The following is a 12,047-nucleotide window of genomic DNA, read 5'->3' as shown; positions in this document are numbered from 1 at the left end:
TATATGTTTAAAATAGGGAATAGATTGCAGCTCAGTACTCGCACTCCCTGGCCTTCTTAGTAAATGATTGCCTGGTGCAAAATGTTGGAGGGATTGGCACCCTCGTGGCGAAATAATACACTGGCACTCAAGGCAGTGACAATCAGGGACTTGCTTTATATTGTAAATGTGCAACATTTCGAGGTAGGAACCCCTTTGTCTAGCATGCTTGACATGCCAGTGTATCCTTTCTGCCTACAATCCTCCCTCTCTGGCATGTTAGTCCTACCTTGGACCCTCTCAATGCCCAACCCATACAATTCCTGCCTTTTTACATCTTTGCCCATCACCCCCTTCAAGACAAGACCATAAAAAGCAACCCTGTCCATGCTGTAATGAACTTTTTAAGTCGGTTGCTGGTGTAGATCTGACTCCTCCATATAGCAGGAGAGCCCAGCTAGTCCCAGTTTTCACAGACGCCCTTTTGGGACCCTGGGACTTTCTTCTGCGGTCCTAGCTGGGAACCTACCAACTTCGGAGTGCAGAAATCCCAAAAGTAAGGTACAGGTGAGGGTTAAGTGAAGTGTAGTCAAAAACAGGCAGAGGTCTGGACAGGCAGCAAGTTTCAAGGTCAAAAGACAGGCCAAGGTCAAAAACCAGGAACAAATTACACTATAGAGCTTGAGCAGGATCTGAGATAACCAGAAACCAGCTTGGGCAATGAATGAATGAGAGCAGGTTTAAATAGCGATATTTGGTGCCAAAAGGACCGAAATAGGAAGTAAGGGCAAAATATAACATAGCCCACAACAAAGATGGTGGTGCCGGCTTCAACCTGTGGAACCACACATGTCGTGACGTCATTGTGCATGCAATGACATGCATAGCGACTTTTGCGAACAAATGGCTTTTGCGAACATTCACAGCGTATGTAAATAAATTCCACCATCGCAAAGTCTTTTTAGCAACAAAATATTTAATGAAACTCCAGAGAAGGTGTTAGGGCTAAACCTTTGCTTAGCAAAGATGCAAAATGTAATATTTGCCAGCAACTGATTTTACATTGCGAGCAGTGCTAAACATTGCAAAGATGCCATTTAAATAACGCTTGCGACTTTTAATTACATTCTCTCTTAAGTCTCTTAAATATCATTTAAAAATTAACTTAAGCCAGTAGGATTGTTTTCATTTGTCTTTATTTAGATGCACGATCATTTGTATTTAAGAAAAATAGGAACATAGCCTCCTGGGTGTCTAGGAGCTTGTATAATTCGGGTAGACCAGGGGCAAATAGTGCCTGGCTTAGGTATAAGGGCAATTATCGGTGTGGCAGGTCTAGGTGTAAATCTTGCCCTTATATTAAGGTATCTAAGGTATTTGAAGCAACTAGTACAGAAACATGCTAATGTACTTCTCAGGATACATTTGGAATGCTAATGTAGTATATGATTTAGTAATTAGCTTTAGCAATGTTATACGGTAAGGGTAGGGACTAAGAAAATGCATGACCTTAAATGTGGTTTAAAGGTCATGAACAACATTGTGAACAAAAACAAGAATGTTATCTACAATTCACATAGCTCTGCATAGGGCTGCTGTACAATTTTCCAGGCTTGGCAGACCTATGAAGAACATGTTCTCTACAACTGCCGCCCCAACCACCTTACCTTTACAATGAAAACTGCCATGCTAGATCTCCACTTCTGCTCTTTTGGACATTACTGTGTGGAAAGAGGTGGCATTCATCATCAATGACCCCTGGTTTTGAAGAAATTAATTTTTAATTAATTGTATAAAAAAACACTCCATATTCCAAAACATTTCAGCACTCTAAGGGGGTCTTCATTGGGATAAAAAAATAAAATTGAAGTCGAGTACAATAACACTCTACACTGAAAAACCTCATTAAATGAATGCTTTTTCACAGTCACTGGTTTCTAATCATGTCTAATAATTTTTTTGATTTTATTTTTACGCCTAACTATTTGAATATGTAACCCCTGAAAACATCAGTTGTGTGAAGAAATGGCTCTGAAAATTACTACACCGCATTTGCTTAACACTGGGCTCAACATAAGACTTTCCAAGGGATCTCAATGATCTCCAGACTTCCCAAGACCCCGTTAGGCACAATAACATATATTTTTTAAATGAGATGTTTCTTCTTCATTCAAGCTGGTCTCCGTTTTAATTTAATTATATTTTTTCAGACCCTCAAACATAACGTTCTTAATCTACCAATTGGCAATTATAGGCCAGCAATCTGGCAACTACAGGCCCGTAACATGGCAATAACAGCCTAGTACATTTGACATCTATGGTTGGCAAGTTATCTAAAGGCTTTTTAAGGGATCACATTCAAAACTATTTTCTGGAGACTAGCATTATAAGCAGTAATCGTCATGGCTTTATGAAGTATAGGTCATGTCAGACAAATTTTAATTTAATTTTAATGTTGAGGTCAGAAAAAGCTGGACAGCAGGGTTGCAGTACATGTGATCTATTTGATTTGCTACAGTGCCACACACACAACTTTCTTTTTATCAATGGTACATTCTTTGCATGTAGTATGGTTCTAAAGTAGGGTGCCTTAGGGTTTTGTATTTGTACTTTTATTTAACCTGCTAATTAATGAGTTAAGGGAGGGTATAGTAAATAATGTACCAGTGTTGTGCAGATGACACAAAACCATGCAGCCCAATTAATTCCACCAAGGAAGTGGCATCCTTGCAACATGATCTTGACATACTGACAATCTGGACTGCTAAACTGCAGATGAGATTCGGTGTTGATGTAAAGTCATGCACCTGTGACATAAAAATATCCAAGCCACTTATACCCTTAATGGGACTGCACTAGGCAAATCCATAATGGAAAATGACCTTGGAGTCCTTGTACATAGAAAATTTGGCTGTAGCAAAGCTAGAAAATCAGCAGCTGCAAGGACAAACAAGGTTTTAAGTTGTAATAAAAGGGATATAGATTTGCAGGAGTATGAGGGTCAATCTTCCACTTTACAAGACCCCATCTAGAACATGCCATGCAGTTTTGATCTCCATTGCTCAAATGGGATATTATTGAATTAGAGTCCAAAAAAAAGGACAAGTTAGCTGGTAAATGGGTTTGTGTTCTTTACACTGGAGAAGATGTGCTTAAGGAATAAATAAATACACATATAAGGGACCATATATTAAACTCTCTAAAGCTTTATTTGCCAACAGGTTCCTCCAGCAGACACAAGGGCATTCATTTTGGTTAGAAGAAAGAAAGTTGCATCTTAATATTCGGAGAGGGTCTTTGACAGTGAAAGCTGAAAAGTTGTGAAATTCTCTCTTTGAATCAGTTGTACTGGCAGATGAATTAGATAGCTTGAGGGAGGGATTGCATGGCTTTTTAGCATGGGAGAATATACAGGCTTATTGAAAATCTCTCTTAGTACAAATTTGTCCAGGAACTTGTTTGATTGCCATCTTGAAGTCAGGAGAGATTTTTCTTCTTCCTCTGAGGCAAATTGGAGAGGCTTTGAAAGCAGTTTTTGCCTTTGTCTGAATCAACTTGGTCAGGTTTTATATAGACAAAAAAGGTTGAACTTGAAGAAAGTCTGTCTTTTTCATCCTAAGTTATTATTTTACTATGTTATGTTACCAACAATAAAAAATTAAAAACTGTAAAAAAGAATTGTTTTCTATACAATGTTAAATATACATTTTAAGGTGAACAACCCCTTTTGCCCTTCAACATACAAGATGTTATAAAAACACCAACTTGGAGATTACTGGTCTAATATTCAGTATATTTAATTTAAAATTTTACACTTTTTTAATTCAGCAAAGTTTATTAGCAAATGATCACAAAGGAAATGATCACAAAGCATAATTGGCAGAATATAAAGTAATCAAACAATGTTTAAGCAGGAACATTTACAATAGTAAAGTGTTTTGTTGGCCAACAGAACAGAGAATTCTCAAAGTTTAAAGTGTGGATTGAAGGAATTAATTAGGTAGGTCTGAGACCAGCAAACCTCTTTTTCTCCCAATAAACAGCAATTATCTGTTAGGGCATAAAGTGCTCTACCTGGTCAGGCTTTTTACATATTCTGTTACAGCTAGATTAATTTATTTGATGTTGATTTTGAAGTTAGCGTTAAAGAGTTATTGTCACATCCCATAATGCTTAGGGTTAGAAACTGTATAAACAGGACAGACAGGGCTAGATGGTTACAATGTTGATGGCCACCTTGAGTTTTTGAATTTGAGAAGAAGTTTTTTAGGGCATAATTGTCAGAACCAGATGAAGACTGCCCCAATAGTCGATGTTTGATGTGAAACAGTAGATAAGGTGACGACACAAAAGAAATAATGTTAGGTTTAGAAAAATTTCATAATCCGTTCTAATAGCAATTTGAAAGCCTTTCTAAAACTTTTGTGACACACAGGGTAAAGGATAGGGTTAATTACTGAATTTGTATATATAAACCAAACTGTAATCTCTATATAGAAAATATCAGCACAATAACCATGGCAAGCAGCACGAATACAAACTAGGAATGAATAAGGAGTCCAGCAAAGAATGAAAACAGAAACCAAAATTGCAAGAGATTTTGCAGCCTTCTTGTCCTGGGAAAGTTTATTACTATTATTGGGCCCATTGCATTTTTCAGAGTTCTGAGGAGCATCTGAAGTGATCTTATGAACTGTGCATGGGTCCAAACTAATGTCCCCTTTCTTATTTGTCTGTGGTGATGAAAGGACAATATTGTTTGCGATGCTACTGGACATGTTCTCTTTTATTGTTTCTTTTGAATTACCAGATATGGAATGATTTTGTCGCTTTGTGCTGCGTTTTATGATTTCTAGGTAGATTCTTAAATTAAAAAAGGAAATACTGAGAAGCGGGATGATGAAATCTAATGTAGATGCACCCAGAATAAAATACCACGTTTCAAGGAACGCAGCACGACAGCTGTCCTCTGGAAGGTTATTAGTACCGGTAATGATCTCCCACAGAAGAATTGCTGGTCCATAGATAATAAAAGAAACTATCCAAACTAGGGTCATGTTAAGTGCTGTCTGGCTGTGTCTTTTTTGTAGAGAGCGATGTAAAACCTGAAATTAGAAAATGGTTTTTGCAATTTAGAAATATGTAGGGCATTGTTTAAATTGCTCTGCAAAAGAGTTTTAAAATGAAAAAAAAATGTACAGAATTTATTGAATAATTAATCGATTAGGATCATGAAAAGAACAAGAGTGAACTATAGTTCCATATAAATGTATATGTATTCCAACGTAGCAATGGAGAAAGGTGGCAAATGTGTCCACCAAATAGAGCTTACTATTTCAAGAAAGAGACGGTAACCTTTGTTCCATTCTGTCTCCCTCAGACCTGCTTGCTAGCAATCAGTTGTTCAACAGGTTCTTTAGTCAGCACTTGTACCCTCTAAATTGCTTCAATCTGGTGCACGTCCAACAGTTTCCACCTTCAACTTGTTACAGCAAATTTTGTATCATGGACAGCACCATCACGGGTTTCTTTTCTTTAAAAGAAATCTGCAACGTTTCAGACCGCCATCAGTCTTTTATCAAGGCTTGATAAAAGACAGATTGCGGTCTGAAATGTTGACGATTGTTTGGGTCAGAGCCCATGTTTCAATAAAGGTATTTTAAAGAAAAGAAACCCGTGATGGTGCTGTCCATGATACAAAAATTAGCAATCAGTTGTAGCATAATAAAGTGCAGTTTTTTGTTTTAGGATAGAAACAGCCACCTAAAAGTGGCAGTATAGAAGAATTCCATTCTTCAGCCTATACTACCTGGTTAAAAGAGTTTTAACCTGGTGAAAATTAAGTAAATCCAATCTGATTCCCTATAATGCTTAATTCAACCTATTCCTTGGTAAGGGATAGATAAAAATGTGATAAAAGTTAATGTGTATATTTTCTGTGCCAATTTTCCATCTCTTCCATCTAGGTCCTTGTTTCTGTAATCTTTATCTTAACCCTGAAACCTTTAGTGAATATTTCTTCTTTTTTTTTTATATTTAATTTATTTATTCAGTTTTTTTTTGTTAAAACAAAGAGTACAACATATAACAAAACAACACAGCAATAAATGTTTTCTAATTGTATGGTCGTCACAGCTCATTAAATACATTTATCTGTATGCACAAATACATAAAAAAGAAAGAAAAGAAAGAAAAGAAAAAAAAGAATTTTTTTAATAAATAAATAATCATAATAATAATAATAAAGAGATTAATACTGTCACCCCCTTCTTAATTGTCCTTCATTCTCTAGGAAATCACACCATAATTTATGGTGTTTATTCATTTTACCTCTTTTTTTTGCTATTATTTCTTCTATACCTCTTATTTCTTCAATTTCCTTAATCCATGATAGTTTACTTATTGGTAATTTTGTTTTCCATTTATGTGGTATCATATTCCTTGCCACACCTATTATTAATTTAATTACTGAATCAGTGATAGTTTTCTTCTTTTTATAGTCATAGAGCAATATAATTTGTGTTATGTCTGTATCTGATATATAGGTTCCCATTTTATCTATTACAGATAGGACATATTCCCAGAATGGCCTGATCACCTCGCATTCAAACCATAGGTGGGTATATGTTCCTTTCTCTTTTCCACATCTCCAACATACCTCGGGCATTTCATACATATTATAAAGTTTAGTAGGTGTATAATACCATCTGGATATCAACTTATAACTAAATTATTGCAATTTTGTATCCTTTGATATCTCTATGTTAGCTTTGCAAATATAGTTCCACTCTTGTGGAATATTTCTTCTTCAGTTCTTGATTACAGAACTATCTAATACGGTACAGTTACATAGCGACATACTGCAGAGATTTCTCCCAAAGTCTGAAGAAAGTTTTTCATTTGAGACATCTCATCTCAAGATGCACTGCACAGGTAATTCTTCTATTATAAGACTATACATAATGCACATTTGAAAAGGAAAATCCTAAATACAAACTATGACATTTTATTATTGTTTCAAAGTTTCAAAACTCAAAACTAGACTCCTGCTTCTTGGCCCAGCAGAATATGCATTTTTATTATCTCTCTTTAATCACTCTGCACTTCACTTGGGCTTGGTTTGGATGTACTGAAAATTTACACATTTGCACAGATAAATTGTTATTGAATTGGAGATAACAGTGTTAGCTAGGAGATATAATTCAATGACACCTTTTAACTATGGTCAGGCTTGAGTAAGAGAAGAATTATAGAGAACAATTCAAAATGGCTACTTTTTTAACTTGAGGAGAACAATGGGATATGCATGGCCTTGCAGTGATAACTAGTGATGGGCGAATCTGTCCCATTTAGTTTTACTGAGGAATTTGCGAAACTCGGAAAAAATTCACAAAACGACTAAACATTTGCAAAATGTATTAAAGTCAGTGGGCATTAAAATTATTATGACGCGTGAAAATTTTTATGCGCTCGACAATTTTTACATGTTTTTTGTCCAAATGCATTAAAGTCGGCGTCAAAATTATTTTGACCGGTGTCAAAATTATTTTGACTCGTGACAATTTTCACGCAAGCAACTTCTTTGTCGCAGCAAATTTTTTCACCACCGATTTTTGGCAGCAGTTCGCAAGACAATTCCCAAGTGGCGAAATGCAGAAATTCGCCGCAAATCCAAGCGAGGCAAATAAATTCGCCCATTACTAGTGATAACCGGAAAAATTCTAGATACTGCAGTACAGCTGGAGAGTTGCAGGTTTGATATCCCTAACACACATTCTAAAAATCAATCAATAATTTGATCATTTAGAAAACCTAGAAAAAACACCCAGGATCCACGACCTCTCAGCTTTGATCTGGCAGCCCTGATCACCAGAGGACTAAAGTAAATAAGAGAATACTAACTGCCTTGTTGACTGAAATAAACCTGTCATAACTGATAAGAACGACACTGTAGGCAGAGGCAGTTGTTGTTGTGAAGTCAAATATTATCCACAGTTTGCAGAGAAACTTTCCCAGCATCCATTTTCCAGTGAACTTGTACGGTATATACATGGAGATAGAGACGGCTCCTGGTGAAAAAATTGTTAAATGGTCACAAATTTAAAAAAAAAGGAAAACAATGCAGCATATGTATTATAAACATACATAGTACATGATAAATGTACTTTACACAGATGTCACTGACTCCCAAAACAACTAAGCTAAACAAGCAGCAAACTTACCTACTAAAAAATCACAAATGGACAGATTTAGGAGAAAGAAGTTACTGCGATTCCTGAGTCTCTTGTCCACAATGAAAGACAATATCACAACACTGTTACCTAAAACTATGAGCACAACCATTAAAGACAGAAGTACGGTTAGCAAGATACTTATTCCCTCTGACTGCTTTTTTATCACAGCATATTCATCAGCTGCAGATGTATTGCCTCCTGTCTGTTCATATAATTTGAGTGTCTTCATACTCACAGTATATGCACTAAATAAAATAAACTTAAATTTCGCCGGTTAGTTCAGCATTTTGTGAAACCTTTAGCATAATCTCTGAGGAAGCTGACTGCAAACTTGATATTTGCCACTCAATATATAGTCAGCTCTTTCAGAACAACGTGTTTTCTATTCTGTCTCAAAGGAAACATCTCAATTTTTTACTTTCTACAAAGTACACTCAAAAACCAAAGGAAATAATTAAAAATGTAACTGCAAGTGGCTTACACTAATTTCCACAATGTCTATGGCAGAAGAGTTTTACCATTTACAATGCAGTATAATAATGCATCATTTTTTTTTTCAAAGATATTTAGGGGGTTATCAAATCACATTTTTGGGCTAAAAAAAACCTATTGAAATAGCTCAAATCTGAAAATACACCATCTCAAACCTGTCAAGGTCATGTAGAAGTCCATGGTAGAGGTCCCTTGAACCATTTGGAGATGTTAATAGCCTTCATGATGTTGGAGATTTTTTCAGAGGGTTTTGCCAGAAAATTCTTCCAATTTAAGTGATTTTCCTACCAAAAACTATATTAATATGAGTTTTCAGGTTGTTAACCCTGAACTCACTGAATTGAGTTTTTTTCCATTCAGTTTTTTCTTAAATTAGGAACCATGCGAGTTGTGAGTTAATTCGAGTTAATTCGACAGTGGCGTAACTACCGGGGGAGCAGGGAGTGCAATTGGGCCAGGGCCCGCAACCCCTAGTGTCCCCGGTAGCTCGCGCGCCACTGGATTCCGGGCCAAAATAGCATACGGAGGGGGCCCGGCTGCGCGTCCCGTGCCAGGGCCCGCCCCCCTACTAGTTACGTTACTGTAATTCGAGTTATAAAAACTCTAACAGTCAATCTTGATAATTAACCTCCTTAGTGACATTGTAAAATACATATTTATTACTGTCCACATTTACTTAAAATATGATTTTCCTCTTGTAAACTTAGTTGCTAGTCTCTAAAATCTCTTCACCACCAAAATAGAAACATTTAACAAAGGCTTTATCCCATGGAAATAAGAAGCTTTCTATATATGATCAGTTCAAAATTCGGTATTGCTTCTGTATTAATAAAGTTACTCTTCTCTATCCTCCAATCAGCAATCCGTATCTCTAATGCAGGTTTTGCGTTAAACTTGGTTTAGTGATGGACACAAAGGGAACATTTATATGCAAAACTTAGTTTGACATCTGTGGCCAACTACGTCAAAGTCAAAATGGCACAAAATGTCTCAATGTCCTAAATATATTGCTAATGGGTTCAGTGCAGAGGACTCTTGTATGTGTCTATGTGGATTTTGTGGTCACAGACTCATTGCACCCCCAGATTAATAGTTTTAAAAATTAGTGAGCACAACTTTCCCTTGTTTGTTATAGTTATACAGGAGCAGTGACCAGCTCCATGTTGTAGCTCCCACCATTTCCAGCCATAGTCAGGTGATCCCAGTAGTGGCAAATAAAAGGGCAGCCAAGTTTGGGAGTTTTAACCTTGAAAGCTTCAGGTAAAAGTTGCATAAGTTGCAGATAAAACTTGGCCCCTGTGTAAAATGTATACTGAATCAATAGAATTCTTAATGAATCAGATGAAAGTTGAGTGAAAGAGTTCCATGAACAGAAGTTTAGATCGCTTCAGATTCCTCTCCTTTGTAACATGTACTAATAAAGTTTATTCAGAATATGCGCAAAACCTTTTGAACAGTATGAAAAATGAAAAAGTTCAAATTGTGTCTTTCACCACTAGATGTCACTCACATGTTAATAAAATCGTTGTGCAAAAGCCAAAATAATAATGAAAAAAAATCTTGATGTTTCATATTGGGCACATCTAAGCCAATCCAATCTTTAAAAATACAAATACAGTAACTTATCATTACATTAGAAGAAATCTGCTACAAATAAACTGTATAATTGTAATTTTATTTTTTGCCACATTGTTAAAGTGACTCCACTCTGTTCATCCCAGAAAACAACCTAAATTCAAATGACTATTCAAACCTTTGGGTGTGACACAATCTTATTAATGTATCCATTGATTTTTGTAAGTCTCCACCCCTTGATTTATTTGCTATTTGATCAATAGGCATGCATCTAAAACTTGATGGATCATTCCTGATGGGCCTCTGCCCAATGCTTAGCAACTGTTTTTTGGGCCCATTTACTAACAATTGAATCTCGATTTTTTTTTCCACAAATCTATAAAATGTGTGGTTTTCCTATTTTTTTAGAAAAGCTCTAAATATTTGAGATTTATTAAGTGTTAAAACCATGAAAACCACTAATACAAAATTTCACCACGTAGAAGTTGTCAAGGTCCTGTACAAGTCAAAGGGAGTTGCGCTGATCCGATTGGACCAGTTTAAATCAATTTAGAGGCTTTTGAATTTTTTTCCGCTAGGAATTGTCTGAAAAATGTGATTTAGAGGTTTTCGAGGTATTCATATTTTTAGCTTATCACTCGGCATAATTTCTCATTTGCTTTTCCCAGGCAAGGATTCAGTATCCATCAATATTAAATGGTTAAATAAGGTAAAAGGAAGCATCCATTTAACCATTTCATCTGCTTGTATATTTTGTAACTGAATTGTGGCTTACGTTTGAAGTACAGGTATTGGACCTATTATCCGGAATCTTCGGGAACTGGGGCTTTCCGGTTAACGGGTCTTTCCGTAATTTGGATCTTCACACTTTAAGACTACTAGAAAACCATGTAAACATTAAATAAACCCAATAGGCTGGTTTAACTTCCAATAAGGATTAATTATATCTTAGTTGGGATCGAGTACAACCAACTGTTTTCTTACTACAGATTAAAGGGAAATCATTTTTAAAATTTTGGATTATTTGATTATAATGGAGTCCGTAATTCGGAAACTTTCTGGATAACGGGTTTCCGGATAACGGATCTCATACCTGTACTATCACTCAGGAAATAAATCTTTATTGTAAAATTGCCTATGCTGCATAAAGATTTTCTTAGCAAAAAAAAAACCCAAAAACCTACAGACAGGTATTTCGAAAGTTAAACTTTAAAGGACATTCCAATGAGCAAAGTGGATGTTTAAAAGGATTTCAATGTCTTTTCTTGCAGGCTCGAGACAAAGTTAAATACTTAATTCAGAGGTTATGGCTGGCATCAGAGTTAGACCATGTAGTTAGTGATGGGCGAATTTGCCGCCAATTTTTTTGCCGGCGAATTTTCGCAGGCGTTTTGCGAATTTATTCGCTGGCGGCGAATCGCATGAATTCGCAGCGAATTCGCGTCTGGCGAATAAATTCGGCCCATCACTACATGTAGTGTTTGTACCCAATACATTACTAATTGGCCCTAGCCAAAATACTACCATTTTCATTGCAACTTTGCCTCTGAAGTTCCAGAAACTAGAACTAGAGTTCTATTTTTATTTGTCACAGGAACAAGCATGAAAATCTAAGTTGTAATGGGCAAATTGGATATAACACACAGAAAGATATTACCTACATTCAGGGGCCTATTTATTATGCTGTGTAAAATGAAGATCGCCAAAAACCTGTGTAAAAATTTGTGAATTTATGTGTGTGTTTCCGAAATGCTGCATTTGATGCCA

The 12,047-nt window shown here is 36.1% G+C and overlaps 1 protein-coding gene across 1 annotated transcript; it reads right to left on the bottom strand.

Moving 5' to 3' along the window:
- Window positions 1–4,346: 4,346 nt before the first annotated feature.
- On the bottom strand, window positions 4,347–8,442 carry hrh4.f8.L (histamine receptor H4 gene f8 L homeolog). Its single transcript, XM_018266904.2, has 3 exons — window positions 8,202–8,442; window positions 7,882–8,048; window positions 4,347–5,084 (listed from the first exon to the last, which is right to left on the bottom strand). Exons 1-3 carry the CDS (start codon window positions 8,440–8,442, stop codon window positions 4,347–4,349), a joined length of 1,146 nt encoding a protein of 381 aa, XP_018122393.2.
- Window positions 8,443–12,047: the final 3,605 nt, after the last annotated feature.

This window comes from Xenopus laevis, chromosome 6L (assembly GCF_017654675.1).
Source record: "Xenopus laevis strain J_2021 chromosome 6L, Xenopus_laevis_v10.1, whole genome shotgun sequence".
Taxonomy (NCBI): Eukaryota; Metazoa; Chordata; class Amphibia; order Anura; family Pipidae; genus Xenopus; species Xenopus laevis.
The sequence above is the reverse complement of the archived record's forward strand: the minus strand, read 5'-3'. Positions and strand labels throughout refer to the sequence as shown.